Source organism: Chrysemys picta, chromosome 4 (assembly GCF_011386835.1).
Source record: "Chrysemys picta bellii isolate R12L10 chromosome 4, ASM1138683v2, whole genome shotgun sequence".
Taxonomy (NCBI): Eukaryota; Metazoa; Chordata; order Testudines; family Emydidae; genus Chrysemys; species Chrysemys picta.
Window position 1 is genome coordinate 86,526,075 of NC_088794.1, and position 16,866 is coordinate 86,542,940.

The window sequence follows — 16,866 nt, forward strand, 5'->3', positions numbered from 1 at the left end:
CATGTTGTGGAGAAGAAGCTATAGCTTCCTGGTGATTAAGGGATTAATCTCCCCTCTGTGCATACACTTATATGCAATTAGTATTAATAGGATTTACATGCAGGCATCATGAATTAATCCTTTAAGGTCTGACCCTGCAGTCCATTCCGTGTGCACACAGCCCCAAGGAACACAGCCAACTTTATAGACTATAGATCGGAGGTCCCTTATCTGTGGAGTGCACCCCCCTTGGGGGGGGGCATGGAGGAACATTTGAGGGGCACCGTGGGAGCCCTGGCCAGCCCCCATGAAGAGTGGGAAGGGAGCGACACACAGCTCCAGAATCTGAGCCCGGCCCCCTCTGACTGGAGGGTGTCCCTTGAAATGTGTTCAATACTTATGCTAAACCATCTGTTTCATCTGTTATTTAGGTGTAACATTTCTGAGTACTTTTACCAGAGCTGAAGGAGAGCTCTGTGTAAGCTGGAAAGCTTGTCTCTCTCACCAACAGAAATTGGTTCAATAAAAGATTACTTCACCCACCTTGTCTAATATCCTGGGATCAACACAGCTACAACACTGCATAATTTCACCATACACACACAAAGTGACAAAAAAAATTCCATCCATCCATAATAGAAATTTACAAACACACAAAATAAGAAAAGTGCTGCTTGCAAAGTACTTTGAGTTTGATTTAAAGATATTTACTTCCTACATTTTGACATGTGATGTTGACAAATTGTTTTAGCAGTTAATAAAGCTTTAGTATTTTGAATCCATGTCTACGGTCATTAATTGTCTGATCCTCCCCATAATTTCCCACAAATGTTAAAGTTTAAATAAAAAAAAATTAAAAGCCCCTGAGAGGAGATCAGAGTTTAAAACCCATAATTTTACACAACTGTGGAAAATGTAAAATCAACCAACATTGATACTATCCATCAAAATTATAAAAAAAATAAAAATAAAAATCACATTCTGCCAAGCCTCACTACTGAGACCACAAACATGAATTCATGTCTACTATTTGACTTGCAAGTTGCCTGACCCTCTTATTCAGCCATTGACAAAAAAAGTAAGGATACTTGTTTTCTCTGGTTCTGAAGGTAGGAGGGAATGGGCTATAAATTATTGAGACTACACAAGACCAAACATTTGCTTTTGCTTACACCCAGCCCTACTAACAAACAAGGCAAGATCACATTTTCTTTCTGTTGAGATAGCACTATTCCTATATCCTCTCAATGCAAGACTAGAATTAGATGAAAGACTGGAGACAAAAACCTGAGGTTTTCTTCAGACAATTCTGGACTCCTTTTGGGACAGGGCTCAGGTATTATTATTAAGGGGCTGAGCTAAGTAGTTGATTATTTGAAGGAGTGCAGTAAATTAATTAAGCCATTTGCCCTTGCTGCTGACATTCTCAGAAGTATTGTCTGAATGATATTCTCAAATTTCCACACCTAAAAATCTGGGTGTTTGGTCTGGCACACCCAAGTTTCTGCAGACCAAAGCCTCCCTTACACACACACGCAAATTTAACTGCCCAATAGCCACATACATACAAATGATGTCTGTTTTGTGCAAGTTAGTACTGAGCCACAGACAAACATTTTTAACAGGGGTTTACAGGCTACTTTCAAGTCTCTATGGCCCATTCAATCCTCAGCATCTCTGCTGCTGCCCCAGTACAGATACTGGGTTTTGTGATTCATCTTACTTCACAGGGACAAGGCAGAGACATTTTCTAGACAGGGAGGTGCCCACCACTTCCAGCAGAGAGCTCTGCGTGTGGGGCTGATTCATGTTTCAGCTAAGTGAGTCACGCTAAGGCAACAGGGATGTAGGGGTATGCAATACCCCCAGTCTCCTAATGGCCCCAATCATGTCAGTGACGGGCCACTTTTCCACCCAGCCGCTGCTACTGCACGTGGCCCGCCCCTTACCCAAGCCGGAGAGCCGCTCCGTCAGCCCCGCGTTCCTTATGGCAGCGGGGCCGTGGTCCACCCCTCTTCTCTTCTGTAAGACAAAGGGGCTCCGTTAGGATCCACTGCGGGGCGAGGCTTGGTGCTCACAGAAGCGGACTGAGCCGCAGAAATCACATGGAGCCGCGAATCGACCTGGGGAGGGTATTTTCCTTCCCGACCAGCCATCAGTGAGCCGCGGGGTCCGCTCCCCGAGGGCGCTTCACGTGGGAGCGGCGGCGTCCCTCCGGTGGCACAGAAGCGTGGCGAGAATGTACCCCGCAGCCTGGGCCACCCCGGGGAAACCCGCTGGGACAACGAGACAATGCGGCTACTGCGGCCAGCCGAGCACGACCCCCACCGCACCCGGGACCCGCCATCGCGGCCGGCCGGGCGGCAGGTTCCCCCTCCCGCGGCCGCAGAGCGTCTCTCGGGGGTGCCGATCCCTTTGTGATGCCTGGGGGCGGGACACACTCACGCCCACCCTTCGGGGGACAGGGGGCGCTTGCTCCCCCGCGATGCTCACCTGCCCCCTGGAGAACGGGGCTCCGATCAGCGCCACGGAGTGGGCAGGTTTCTGGAGTTGCAGCGCGGAGCCCGCCTGCTTCCGCAGGAGCCGGGCGAAGCTGCTGCGCAGAGACATGATACAGAACTGCTCGCGCGGCTGCCGCGCTGCCCCCTTTTAACCTGCGCGCGATCGCCGCTACCCCCCCAGGCCACCCGCGCCGGAGCCAGAAGCCGGCTCCCCACCCCCACGCGGGCGGAGCCCCGCCCCGGGACGCACCCCCGGGTCCCACCCCGACTGGCCAATGGCAGCGCAGCCGCCTGGGGGTGTGCGCCGCGCGTGCGCCTGGCTGCAAACCTGCCGGCAACCTGCTGGAGCGTCCCCGTGGTGGCTGCAGCTCCCTCTCCCCGTGTAGAAACCGGCCGCGCTCCCACACGGGAGACCAACGCAGAGACTCGCCCGCCCACCCAGCCCCTCCCCTCCGCTGGGCTCCTCTCGCGGGCTCAGCCCTCACCTCTCCCCCGGGCACCGGCTCCTTCGGGGCCGTTTGAATCCAACAGCCGGGCCCCAACCCCACCTTCAGGGGCCCGCCGCGCTGTGATCTGCCACTACCAGCGGCCACCTCCTGACTGTCCCCCTGCCAGGCCCATTGTCCTGGCCAGCCTCGAGTCTCCCCGCACGCACGCAGGGTCCCACCGCCCCCTGAAATATGCACGTGCTGCAAACACCCTTCTCCCCCGAAGGCAGGACTGGTGAGACCCAGCCAAGAGAGACGCAGCCACGCGGCATCATGCACTTCTGGCAGGTGGCCGCTGATGGGCGCTGTGCAGTGACTAGATCCTGCCCAGCCAGCCACCCGTGTCCCCCACTCCTCCCAACCACCCCATTCCAGTGGCCACGTCTCCTCACGGAGCTACCACAGTCCTGGGCTCCAGCATTCCTTCCTTCCTGCCATTACAGAGACAAGGGCACCTGAAGCATGATGTACTCCAACTAGCTAACTTGCATCTGGAGATACTTCTCTGGATGCTGTATCATTGGCCCTTTGCTAGCTTACACACACCATTTACAAACAAACAAACATACTTAACGGAGGGCATGTCTACACTTAAAACACTGCATAGCTGTAGCACTTTAATGAAGAAGCTCTAAACCCGGGGAAGAGAGTTTGCGGGTGGAATTAGTTAATTCACTTCCCAATAATTACGTCAGCTGGATTGCCGACTGCGCCATCTACAGATGGGGTTAAGGTCCTTATAATGTTACTAAGGCCTTGTCTACACAGGCAGGTTTCTGCACAGTAAAGCAGCTTTCTGCATTGTAACTGCGGAGGTGTACACACCAACACCGCCAAGCCACTTAGTGCGCAGAAACTGCGCAGTTGCAGCACTGTAAAAAAAACCTACCCTGATGAGAGGTGTACAGCTTTCTGCGCCAGGGGTACAGCTCTGCGGTGCTGGTGTAGAAACCCTGGTCGATTACAGCACTGTGATTGGCCTCTGGGAGGTTTCCCACAATGCCTGTTCTTGCCTCTCTGGTCACTGGTTTGAACTCTACTGCCCTGTCCTCAGGTAACCAACCATCATCCCCACCCCGTAAATTCCTTGGGAATTTTGAAAGTCCCCTTCGTGTTTGCTCGGTGACTCGTGCAGTGATCTCAGCGCATCTTTCCAGGTGGCCATGCCTGCTCCATGCACCATGCGATCCCCTGCTTGGTGCCGAGCTGCTGGACCTCATCAGCATTTGGGGAGAGGAGGCTGTCCAGTCCCAGCTGCGCTCCAGTCATAGGAATTATGATACCTTCGGACAGATTTCACGATGCATGACAGAAAGGGGCTATGACTGTGACTTCAGTGCAGGGTCAAAGTGAAGGAGCTGCGGAACGTCTACCACAAGGCGCGGAAGGCAGATTGCTGCTCCAGTGCTGCACCCACAAGCTGCTCGTTCTACAAAGAGCTGGTCGTCGCTATACTCGGTGGCAACCTCACCTTCACTGCGAAGGCCACTGTAGTTACTTCAGTGGCTCGCTTGCCAGTCGAGAGTGGACCGAAACAGGAGGAGGAAATCTTGTACAAGGATGTGGAGGGGGACCCAGAGGCAGAGGACGACTCGGAGGTCAGAAACGCATGCAGCCAGGAGCTTTTCTCTACACCAGAGGAGGCTAGCTAGTCACAGCTGTCAGATCTTAGTGAAGTGCAAACAAGAGAGGAGGCCCCTGGTAAGTGGCTTTGATTTTGGGAATCGATGAAGTGAGTTGTTGGGGGCACGAGGGTTGCAGAGAGCAGGCTTGTGTCTCTATGATGCCCGTACCACCACATGTCTAGTCTGAGCAGCGGAACAGGGTGTTGATCGACTCCCTCAATACTGGGCAATCCGTTGCCGCAGGTTCTTTGGCAGGGCTGCTTTGTTTCTTGCCCCATTAACAGTAACTTTCCCGCACCACTCTGCCATCACTGTGAGGAGGGGGTGGAAACATTGCTGCACACAGGCGAGCTGCATAAGGGCCGGGGTAGAAGCTGCAGTCATGGAGAAGACCTTCACTTGATTCCCTGCTCACCTTCAGCAGCGCGATATCATCCATAATGAACATAGCCTATGGAAAATGTGGGGACAGGAATGATTATAAAGCCCCCACTACAGTGTTGGCTCTCCCCAAGAGCCACGTGCCCAGTGTACAGTATGGCCCTGGAACACTGATTTCCCCTGCAGTTACTCACCATTTTGGGGGTCTTGTGGCTCATTTGTACTTGCCTGGGGTCAGCCAGTTAGTGACAGGTATGTGAATAGTGGCTGTGTTTTAAGTCAGTGGTCTGAGTGTTGCAAACAATACTGCTTTTGTAAAATGTTGCATTTTGGCTTCACAGATATGATCTTGGGAGCCCAGCCTCCCTCTTTGTTATCGCTGGCTGAACTAGGGTGACCAGATGTCCTGATTTTATAGGGACAGTCCTAATTTTGGGGTATTTTTCTTATATAGGCTCCTATTACCCCCCAACCCCTGTCCCGATTTTTCACACTTGCTGTCTGGTCACCCTAGGCTGAACAGCTGTGCAGAATTAGAAAGCAGCCACGAAGAACTAAAGAGGACTTTCTGCGTGAGATCATGACGCACTCCGCAGCCGAAAAACAAGAACTGAAGGAGTGGCGGGACAGCAAGAAGAGGGACCGAAAGGAAAACACAGCGCGCCAGAACGGAGCCATGGAGCGGCTCTTAAACGTTATGGAGCACTAAGCGGACAGGCTCCAGGTGCTACTAGCACTGCAAACCGAGCAGCTCCGAGCCCGCCCTCCCCTGTAGCTGCTGTCACAAAACTCTTTCCCATGCGCCCCCCAGACACCGCCAACACACTGTTATCAACCTCCTGGCTCCCGTCTGTATCCGCTGCATTCCACTCCTGCCCCATCACAGTCCAGCAATGCAGACTCCCAGTACCCACTGCACTCAACATACGTCCCTCTGCAGTTTAGCCCTGCTGAATTACAGTACCCGCTGCACTGTACTCCAAAGGACTAGGTTGGATATGATACCTGGACATACACAAATCTTTAATAGTTCTGGGACCCCACCCTCCTCCCTTCCCCCATCCCCCTCAGTGCTGATGTGGTTTTTTGTTTATTTCTCTCCTCCGGTTGTTTTGGTTTGAAAGCAATCTTTATTCCATTAATTGAAAGCAAACATCGCCCTGCAAAGCAACAGGCAATTTTCTTACACCTTCATAGTACCTTGTCTGCACCAATCACAATCACCTCCTAGCATTACAAGCACTGCACTCCTGAGCATAGCAACAAACATTAGTGGCTTTCAGCTTCAAATTGCTGCCTCAAGGCATCCCTGATCCTTATGGCCCCATGCTGCGCCCCTCTAATAACCCTGGTCTCTGGCTGTTCAAATTCGGCCTCCAGGCGCTGAGCCTCAGTGGTCCAGCCCTGAGTGAAGCTTTCACCCTTCCCTTCACAAATATTATGGAGTGACAGCACGTGGCTATAACCATAGGAATATTGTCATCGGCCTGGTCCAGCCTCCCATATAGGCACCACCAGCGGGCCTTTAAATGGCCAAAAGCACACTCAACAGCCATTCTGCACTTACTCAGCCTGTTGTTGAACTGCTCCTTGCTACTGTCAAGGTGCCCCATGCATGGCTTCATAAGCCCCGGCATTAAGGGGGTGGCGGGGTCTCCCAGGATCACAATGAGCATTTCGACTTCCCCTACAGTGATCTTCTGGTACAGGAAGAAAGTCTCTGCTTGTAGCTTTCTGAACAGGCCAGTGTTCTGAAAGATGTGTGCGTCATGCACCTTTCCGGACCAGCTTGCGTTAATGTCTGTGAAACGCCCATGGTGATCCACAAGCGCCTGGAGAACCATTGAGAAATACCCCTTCCGATTCATGCACTCGGTGGCTAGGTGGTCTAGTGCCAGAATTGGAATATGCGTGCCATCTATCACCCCTCCACAGTTAGGGAAACCTATTTGTGCAAAGCCATCTACAATGTCACGCATGTTGCCCAGAGCTAGTCTTTCAGAGCGGGATGCGATTAATGGCCCTGCACACTTCCATCAACATGAGTCCAACAGTTGGCTTTCCCACTCCGCACTGGTTAGCAACGATCAGTAGCAGTCTGTAGGCAGGGTTGGCCTTAGGCCGATTCCACCGGTTCCACTGAATCGGGCCCCGCGGCAGCTGTCCGCCCCGCCCCCGGCCCCAGCTCACCTCCCCCTCCTCCCCTGAACGCTCCGCCCCCCCTTCTCCTCCCCCTCCCCTGCTTCCCACGAATCAGATATTCGCATGGGAAGCCTGGAAACAAGAAGCGGCAGGTAAGCTGGGGCGGGGGACGCAAGGATGGCTCCAGGGGGGCGCAGCGCAGTGCAGCCCAGTCTGGCTCCGGCCGAGTGACCCCAGTCCGGCGGCTCCCTCCGGCCCGGCCCCGGCCCCAACTCTGGCCGGGCAGCGCGGCAGCCCAGGCCCCGGCCCGCATGGCGGCGTGGCAGCCCTGGCTCCAGCTCCGGCAAGCAGCATGGTAAGAGACCGGGGCAGGGGAGTTGGATAAGGCAGGGGCAGGGAGTCCTGGGGACAGGGAGCTGGGGGGGGGCTTGGATCGGGCAGAGGTTCTGGGGGGGGCGGTCAGGGGATGGGGAAGGGGGGGTTGGGTAGGCGTGGGAGTGCCGGGGGTCTGTCAGGGTGGTGGTGAATGGGGTCGGGGCAGTCAGGGGACAGGGAGCAGGGCGAATTGGGTAGGGGGTGAGGTCCTGGGGGGCAGTTAGGGTGGGGGGTCTTGGGAAGGATTGGTCAGGGGACAAGGAGCGGGGGGCGGGGGTGTTGATGGGTTGCGGTTTCCGAGGGGGGCAGTCGAGGGCAGGACATGGGGGGGGGCGGTGTACTCATCGGGTGGTTCTCTACTGGGTCTTCAGCGGCGTGTCCTTCAGTGCCGCGGAAGACACGGAGCGCTGCCATGAGTTATCCCTGCCGGGGCCCTGGGCCCCGCACTTCCTAAAGCCGGCCCTGTCTGCAGTAGCCACCTTCCACAGTGCAATCACCATGCGCTTCTCCAATGACAGGGCAGCTCTCATTCTCGTGTCCTTGCACCGCAGGGCTGGGGCGAGCTCATCACACAGTCCCATGAATGTGACTTTCCTCATCTGAAAGTTCTGTAGCCACTGCTCGTCATCACATACGTGCATGATCCCACCTGTGACCAGGGTCCTAATGGGGAGCCAGCTGTAGTCACTCAATTAGAGTGAACTGCAAAGAATGGGGCAGCCAAACCCCAAAAAGCTGGGGGATATTCTAATACTTAGATTTACCAAGCCAGCATAAAACAGCTTCTTTGTTACCTTACTGGTTACTCAGAAGTCCAAACACAGTTCCCTTAAAGTGAACCAGTCTCAGGCCTCCGTCCAGATACCCATGTCAAATATGATGAAAATTTCTGTAAATCTTATTTCATCATATAAAATAAAAGGTTCTACCAATCCCAAAAGATTGGACACATTACCTCCAGGTTAATGAATGTTTCAGATCTTACCCAAATATACGCTACAGCCAATTCTTATTAACTAAAATCTAAAGGTTTATTTATAAAAAGAAAAAAAGGTGAAAGTTAAAACTGGTTAAAGGAATCCATTACATAGTAATGGCAAAGTTCTTGGCTCAGGCTTGTAGCAGTGATGGAATAAACTGCTGGCTTAAGTCAAGTCTCTGGAGTACATCCGCAACTTGGATGGGTCATTCAGTCCATTGTTCAGAGCTTCAGTTTGTAACAAGGCTCCTCCAGAGGTAAGAAGCAGGATTGAAGGCCAAATGGAGGTGTTTCCAGGGCCTTTTATAAGCTTTTGCCATGTGGAGGGCAGCCCATTGTTCTTGCTGTGGAAAATCACAGCAACAAGATAGGTTTCAGAGTAACAGCCGTGTTAGTCTGTATCCGCAAAAAGAAGAACAGGAGTACTTGTGGCACCTTAGAGACTAACAAATTTATTAGAGCATAAGCTTTCGTGGACTACAGCCCAGTAACCTCCGAAGAAGTGGGCTGTAGTCCACGAAAGCTTATGCTCTAATAAATTTGTTAGTCTCTAAGGTGCCACAAGTACTCCTGTTCTTCTTTTAGCAACAAGATAGAGTTTGGAGTCACATGGGCAAGTCACATGTCCATGCATTTCGCCTAGTCACAGCAGGAAATTTCATTAAGTGTAGATAAGCGTCTCCCATGGTCCATTGTTAGTTAAATGTTCTTTTGATGGGTCACTCAATATGAATAGTCCCTCCAAGATGTGCTGTCTAATTACTTAGTGGGTGTTACCCCAGGAGCAAACATTTGAAATCAAAGTATAGAGCCAATACTTACAACTTCATAACTCAACTTATAACTCAACAACATACAAAAATGATGCATGCATACAGATAGCATAATCATAACCAGCAAATCATAACCTTTTCATAGACACCTCACTTGACAACCTTTGTACAAGATTTGCTACAAATATATAACAGTGGTTGCAACAAAGATCTATATGGTCATATTTTAATCAGATAATGTCACACCACCACTCAGTGCTTGTTTCCTGAGCCCAAAAACAGCGTTCCACTGTGGTCAGCACTGCCGTGAATGACACAAGCAATCTCATGTCGTAGCTCCTACATATGGCGAGATCAATGTCGCACTCCTCTTGCCTTTGTAGTTTAAAGAATAACTCCACTGCCACTCATGACATGTTAGTCAGAGTGAGCAGCATATTGGTCAACAGTGCGGGATACATTCCTGCAGACCAAAGAGGCAGAGCACACAGTGCACAAACCGTTGAAAGATGGTGCCAAATGCGGATGGAAGCACAGGGATTGCTGGGATGCAAAGCAATGCATCATGGGGCATTGGAACAGGACCCAAGATCCCCGCTACCCCCTCCGCCTTTCCACAACTCTTAGCAGCAGAATTGGACGAGATGCTCTGTGGGACAGCTGCCCAGAGTGCACTGCTCCGGATACCGCTGCAAGTGCCATAAGTGTGAACACGCTATTGCTCAGGCAGATGACAGTGTGAACTCACAAAAGCGGTTTCACTTCAGCGCTCTCTGAGCGGCGCTGTAACTCTGCTAGTGTAGACATACCCTAAATCAGTGTTTTCTGTTTGTGCATGGGTGGTAACAGCAAGGATTGGCTAATCAGGGCGGAACCCACACCACAGCCTCCCTAGCAGCAGCAGCTTCATCCACATTTATTTTTCTTGCTTACTTCCTATGTCTGGAATGAGCTTTTACCGTAACCACATATATCACTGCGTTACCCAATATATCTACTAATTCTTATACACAGGACAAAAGGGCTTGAGAAGAGTAAAGGCCTGTGATCTGCACTACAAAATGAATTCATACTCCACCCAGGGAGGTATGTTGTCAAAGCATCACAGACCCACTGAATCTGAACATATCACACCAACCAGTAATTGTCCTTTATTACAGAGTGATAATGCCTGTGACACAACAGACAATTCAGTACACTTGGCTGAGTGTGTACTACACCTATGCTGCACAGGTTCAGCCTGAATGGGGGGGAGCTCAAACAGCAAATCTTGTGACTAGGGTCCAAGTGACAGGATGACTCATCAACATATATTGCTAGTCCCTCAGGCTACCGCCCTTCAGAATTTAACTTATGTACTGCTCATGGGATAAAAGGGTTAAGGGCCCCTTTTTAGAGAAAATTTCTCCAGGACTCTCATATGGAGTACAATTAACAGTCCTGCTGGTAAGGGTGACTGGGTTTTTGAGAGGACAGACATCAAGGTGGTGCTTTTCCAGCAGCAAGGACCATGTCATTCTAGAACTAGTTTCAGAGTAGCAGCCGTGTTAGTCTGTATCCGCAAAAAGAACATGAGTACTTGTGGCACCTTAGAGACTAACAAATGTATTTGAGCATAAGACACTGTACCATTTTTGATTTTACCAGACAAGAGATACTTTTCAAGAGTATGAGCCACATAGTTTTATGTGTCCCAGCCCCACCTGCTATCTAAAACGTGTCAGAGCCCACTAAACACCCAGTAAGTATTTTTCATACAGGTATACTGCTTTTCAACTCCATTTAATACCCAGGAAGCATAAGCAATACGTTTTTCTCTGTTGTGAGATCCTGAGTTAATAGCTGAAATGGCTGTTTCCCTGCTTGCTACAAAAAATCCAAAAGGTTTTGTATAAGCTGAGGTGCTAAGAACTGGAGTTTGTGCTAAAAGCCTCTTTTAACTTATACGCTGGCAGGGTATGCTGGGGGGGATCCATTCCCACTCTATCTTCTTCTGGGGGAGGTGGTATAGGGGTGCAAGGATTACGGTGTAATCAGGGATGAAATCCCCCACAAAAGCCTGTCATACCCAGCAGTGATCTAGTGCTGTTTCCGAAATAGGGAAGGGCAGCTCTAAAAATCACATGAAGATTTTGTTTGGAGCACACAGGCCTGGTTGTAGGGTTAGTCCCAGGAAGGAAATCTCCTGCTTCATGAGCTGAGCCTTTTTTGGGTTTAGCTTTAGTCCAGCTTTCAAGAAAACCTCACACAGGACTTCTAGTACCTTTTAATGGCATTCCCTGTCTGCACCAGGATATCATCTACATGTTGCACAACATTTTCTTAATAGGTTTAACCAACCCTAAACCATCAGTTGCATTCATTTAACAATCCACTAAGGCATTTCAATCTTGTATACACTTGTTTTAGTTTAAATACAATTATTCTTTTTCTATTTACAAAACATCCCGATATAGATTTTCACTCCCTAATAACCTTTACTTTACACCACAGTTAATCAGAACTTTTGGATACAATTTTTAATGGTTAATCACCATTTCTTATATTCATTGATCTTTCTTGGTGCTGAGTTGGTTTCTGCTTCCAAAGCACACAGCCATCTGAAAAAGCCTCTTTGGAGCCATGGTAGGATTTTAATTAAGTAGTATGTCTTGTTTACATTTCTTTTACCCCTTTTACTTTATACACTGCATGTTCCATAGGAATGCTCACTCCTTTCATAATTTAACTTTCACTTTTTATTTGCTATACCATATTAGCCATACCAATTATATATACACACACGTAATATATATTAATATTTTATTTTTCTTCTGCAGCTCTCTCAGCTGTTGCTTCATTACTGAAAAAGGGATGCAGGGTCTCTCCCCACTATCCTAGTTCTGCCTGTGCCCTTTTATTCCCTATTTTCATTTACTGGTTTATATTTAACATTTACAATTTAATTTAAAAAAACATTAAACTTTGTAATAGGTAACACTTTGGGTGTCTCAGTGCTAACAAAGTTAAGACTGCCCAGAGAAGTTGGCTGCTGCCCAAAGAGTGTGTGTATGTCAACTTTATAATATATGGAGATATACCTATCTCATAGAACTGGAAGGGACCCTGAAAGGTCATCGAGTCCAGCCCCCTGCCTTCACTAGCAGGACCAAGTACTGATTTTGCCACAGATCCCTAAGTGGCCCCTCAAGGATTAAACTCACAACCCTGGGTTTAGCAGGCCAATGCTCAAACCACTGAGCTATCCCTCCCCCCTTTGCAATTGAGAATGAAAAATTTGGATGGAATTTTAGTGGAACCTTTTAAAAGCCAATTCATTTTAAACATACGAAAGGAGTATTACAAACTCTCTCTTCTCATCAACAGAAGTTGGTCCAATAAAAGATATTACCTCACTCACTGTGTCTCTCCACAGTCAAATAGTTCTGATCATACTGTCACTCTGCCAGCAGCAGCCATTTACAATTATTTACAGATACATTCCCCTGGAAGCGGCCTTTTCCTTCTGAACAGCTGTAAAGGCTTCTGGGGACAAAACATAGTTGTCCCCACCTGATCTCCCCTTTACATAATTTGTTTTATTACTAAGGCATGACTGCATGGAGTTGTACTGCTATTGCTAGGTTTCACTATCACACCAAGCTTTTTTTTTTTTTAAACACCAACATCCTCTAACATTTAATCACATCTAATGTTTTAACATTTTATTACTTGCACTACCCTCAGCTATCCAGTCCCCTCTGAGCTCTGCAGTGTTAATTTGCACAAAAGCTCCTTTTAACTGCACATACCTTTTCTTTAAATTACTCACTAGTTTTTCACTGTTTAATAAGACACTTCCCAAGACCGCACTAGCTACTAAATTCTGGGACCATAACTCTTCTGTCTTATCTCCCAGAATAACACATTTCTCAACTGACTTTTTCTCAGTCTCTAAGTGAGGGGCGGGCAAACTTTTTGGCCTGAGGGCCGCATCCGGTTTCCAAAATTGTATGGAGGGCCGGTTAGGGGAGGCTGTGCCTCCCCAAACAGCCAGCCGAGGCCTGGCCCCGGCCCCGCCCCCTACCTGACCCACCCGCTCCCTGTCAGCCTCCCCGGGACTCCTGCCCCATCCAACCCATCCTGTTCCCTGTCCCCTAACAGCCCCCAGACCTCCTGCCACCCCATCCAACCCCCGCCTCCTTCCTGACTGCCCCCCTAGGGACTCCTGCCCCCATTCAACCCCCCTGTTCCCCATCTTCAAACCGCCTCGACCCCTATCCACCCTCCACCCCCGATCACCCCCGCAAACTCCCCTGCCCTCTATCCAATCCCCCTGCTCCCTGCCCCCTTACTGCGCTGCCTGGAGCGCCAGTGGCTGGAGGCGCTACAGCCACACAGCCCAGAGCACCAGGACAGGCAGCCACATCGCCCAGCTGGAGCCAGCCACGCCACTGCGCAGCACAGAGGACCAGGTCAGGCCCCGGCTTTGCAGCTGTGCTGCCCAGCAAGAGCATTGCGCCGCGGTGGGGTGAGCTGAGGCTGTGGGGCAGGGGGCACAGAAGGGGAGGGGCCGGGGGCTAGCCTCCTGAGGCAGGAGCTCAGGGGCCGGGCAGGAGTTTGCCCTCCTCTGCTCTAAGTTTATCTTTATGTTTTTTGCACTTACAGTATTTCATAACTAAGTACACTTTGCCTGCAAAGCTGTACTCACTAAATACGGTCCTTGAAAGACAACTGCTTTTCACTTTGGATTTATGCAACAGACATTGTTTTTTCCTTCCAGGAATCTTTTCCATTTAGCTTGTTTCCTTCTCTACAACATTGATTTGTTTTCTATGCTTTTTGCATTCATCCCTCAGGGTGGCATATTTAGTTTGTAGCCACCAGAAATAATGCTTGTAAAACTGCTGCTTTATTTTGGCTTTCTTTGCCTTAGGGTAAAAGAAACTAGATACAGTTTTTTCTGTGGCTGCCAATTTTTTTTTTTAATTTTGTTTTAAAATCAGTGGCATTCAACAGACCTCTGCCATGCTCTGCCAAGCATTCTTTTACATAGGTATCTAAAGTACCTCCCTCTAGTCCCCTTATTTTATTGAATTTCTCTTTAGGACAGAATTCTATATTGTCCCCAGATAACAGGCTACTATCCCTTCACTTTGGGGGTTCACAGCAACCGAAATTAATGTCAGGAGTCCTTTCGTGGTCGCCAAAAATTCTGGAATCATTAATAGTATCTGAAATTATTGGAGACCACCAGACACTAATTTAATCACCAATTCCTTTCTTAAATCCAAAGGCCAAATGATATTTTATACAATTGCTGTAAACATGCCTAGAACCCTAAAAATAAACAGGATCTGAAAAAGAACCGGCAGCTTTATGGCTCTCTTTATAAACTTCAGCTAACTTGCTAGTTTTAGCAAAAACCCAGTCTGAAGCAGTTTATCCTTGCTACTTTCTTTCCTCCAAGGCCTTCTTTTCGCCTCCTCTCTCCTTATTACCAGCTGAATAGGGTGACCAGATGGCAAGTGTGAAAAATCAGGACATGGGGTCGGGGGTAATAGATGCCTATGTAAGAAAAAGCTCCAAATATCAGGACTATCCCTATAAAATCAGGACATCTGGTTACCCTACAGCTATATAATGGGATGGTTTGTACTTGTTTTTTTTTTAAGACAGCTTTCCTTTGTCTTTTTGCTTTATCAGTTACTTTTTGAACCACATATATCTTTCCCACACTATAAATAATAATACTTATTATTCTCATGGCCTTCTTTTACTTGCTGACTGGGACCTTTTCGGTACTAGTCACAAATTATAAACCAAACTTAAGCTAACTTTAATTCTTTTAATTTCATAAGTACCTCTGCAGCAGGCATTCCTAGGCATGGGTTCTTCAGTTCCCTCTCTTGTCTACTCCTTCTGAGGTATGGTGACAGCAGCAAGTCATCAGGCCCATAGAGTATTCACCCAAAAGTTCTGAAGGATTTAAGAATTAAGTGGGTGAGCTGTTAACAAAACAATGTAATTTACAATGAAAGTTAGCAGATATTCTTGAGAACTTGAAGGTGGGCAATATTAGGTCTATTTTTTTAAAGCATTAGGATTAAGCTTGACATTTAAAGGCCAGTATCTTTACTTCAGCACTCAGCAAGTTGTTTGAAGCAATATTAAGAAGAGCACCTGTCCTAGTAGAGAAACACAATACAAGACCCAATTAATGTGGGCTCTAATCGAGAATCACATCTCTCAATTTAGGAGAAGTCTTTGAGGTTGACAAAGAAAAAACAGTTGATATTATTGGTTTAGACTTTCAAAAATCTTTAATCAGGTTCATCATAAGAAGGTTAAGGAAACTAGATAAAGGGTGTGAGAGAAGTTCATTTGTGTACTAGAAATTGACAGAAACAGAAAAACAGGAATAAGTCATCAGTTTTTAATCAGAAGGAAGCAAATAGGAGGATATTGCAATGATCTATACTAAGAGCAGCTTTAACTTATTTATTAAAGATCTGAAGAAGAGGGTGAACAGTGACCTGGCAAAATTTGCATGACACAAGATTATTTAGATTAGTCTATGGAAGACTGAGGACGTTCAGAAGCACTTAACTAAGTTAGCAATTAGATACAATTCACTGTAGATAAATCTGATGCTCACAGAGAGGAACAGTTTGAATTTCTAATGTATTGCTGGATTGTAAAATAAATATTCAGAAAAAGTATCTAGCCGTACCTGTTGACAGTTTATAATAGAATCATTATGGTTTAGGTAGCCAGGAAAATATTTGGGAGTCTCTTTCAGACTCTTACCTTAGACGGGTTTGTCCTATTTGTCTGAGCTTGATTTTCTAGGACTACCACCGAGTGTCCTTCTTATAGGATACACCTGGCAAGACCCTGCTAAGAGTGGGACTAGAGAAATTTATAACAACATAAAGCCCCACTGAAGTCAACAGGGTTCTGTCTGCATGTTTTACCTTATTAGGGCTCAAGCACTAAGTAGAATCAAAATGTGGCCATTCATTTCAATTACATGAATTGAGACACCTTGGGCCTGATTGTCAGAGATGTTGAGCATCTGGATCTCCCCATGCCTTTATCTGGATGGGGAGTGCTCAGTACTTCTGAAAAATCAGGTTCCACGGAGCTCAAATCTAGCACCCAAGATGGGAGGCCCCTACAATCAGCAGCCATAGACAACCTGGGCCTTTACCTTTCACAAACTATGGCTCTTCCTAAGGAGCCACAACCACACCTCTGACTCGGTGTCTGTGAATTGGGCCAGCGGTGCTGTGCTGCGATCACTTGCGGGTACAGATAAGGGCACTTGGAGACTTAAGTCTCCCGCTGTACAAGCCGATGGGGCAGAGGGCAACAGTCTGTCACTCAGGGGCTGCTTCTTCAGCCTTGCGACCGCTGGCCTCAGTTTCCCCATCCCTCAAACAGGGATCAGAACGCTCCCCCGCTCCAGCAGGGCAGGGAGGGGCCTGCGCACCCCAAAGGCAGGGGCTGCTGCGTGGGGCGGCTCGGCCCCGGACTCCTCGTGCAGCAGCTCTCACGGAGGCTGCAGAGGGCGGGCGGCCCAAGGGAGGCAGGAGACCGAGTCAGGTCAAAGGGCAACGCCGGGGGCGCGGCCGGACAGCG

At 48.7% G+C, this 16,866-nt stretch overlaps 1 protein-coding gene across 1 annotated transcript in view; it reads right to left on the bottom strand.

Annotated features, from left to right (window-relative positions):
* The window catches only part of ARG2 (arginase 2), a 35,191-nt gene extending 32,448 nt beyond the window's left edge, over positions 1-2,743 (bottom strand). The window contains exons 1-2 of the mRNA XM_005306684.4: positions 2,473-2,743; positions 1,929-2,001 (exon numbers count right to left, since the gene is read on the bottom strand). Of these exons, the coding sequence (XP_005306741.1) occupies positions 1,929-2,001; positions 2,473-2,589 (190 nt within the window). The 5' untranslated portion in view covers positions 2,590-2,743. The remainder of the gene's footprint in view (positions 1-1,928; positions 2,002-2,472) is intronic.
* Positions 2,744-16,866: the final 14,123 nt, after the last annotated feature.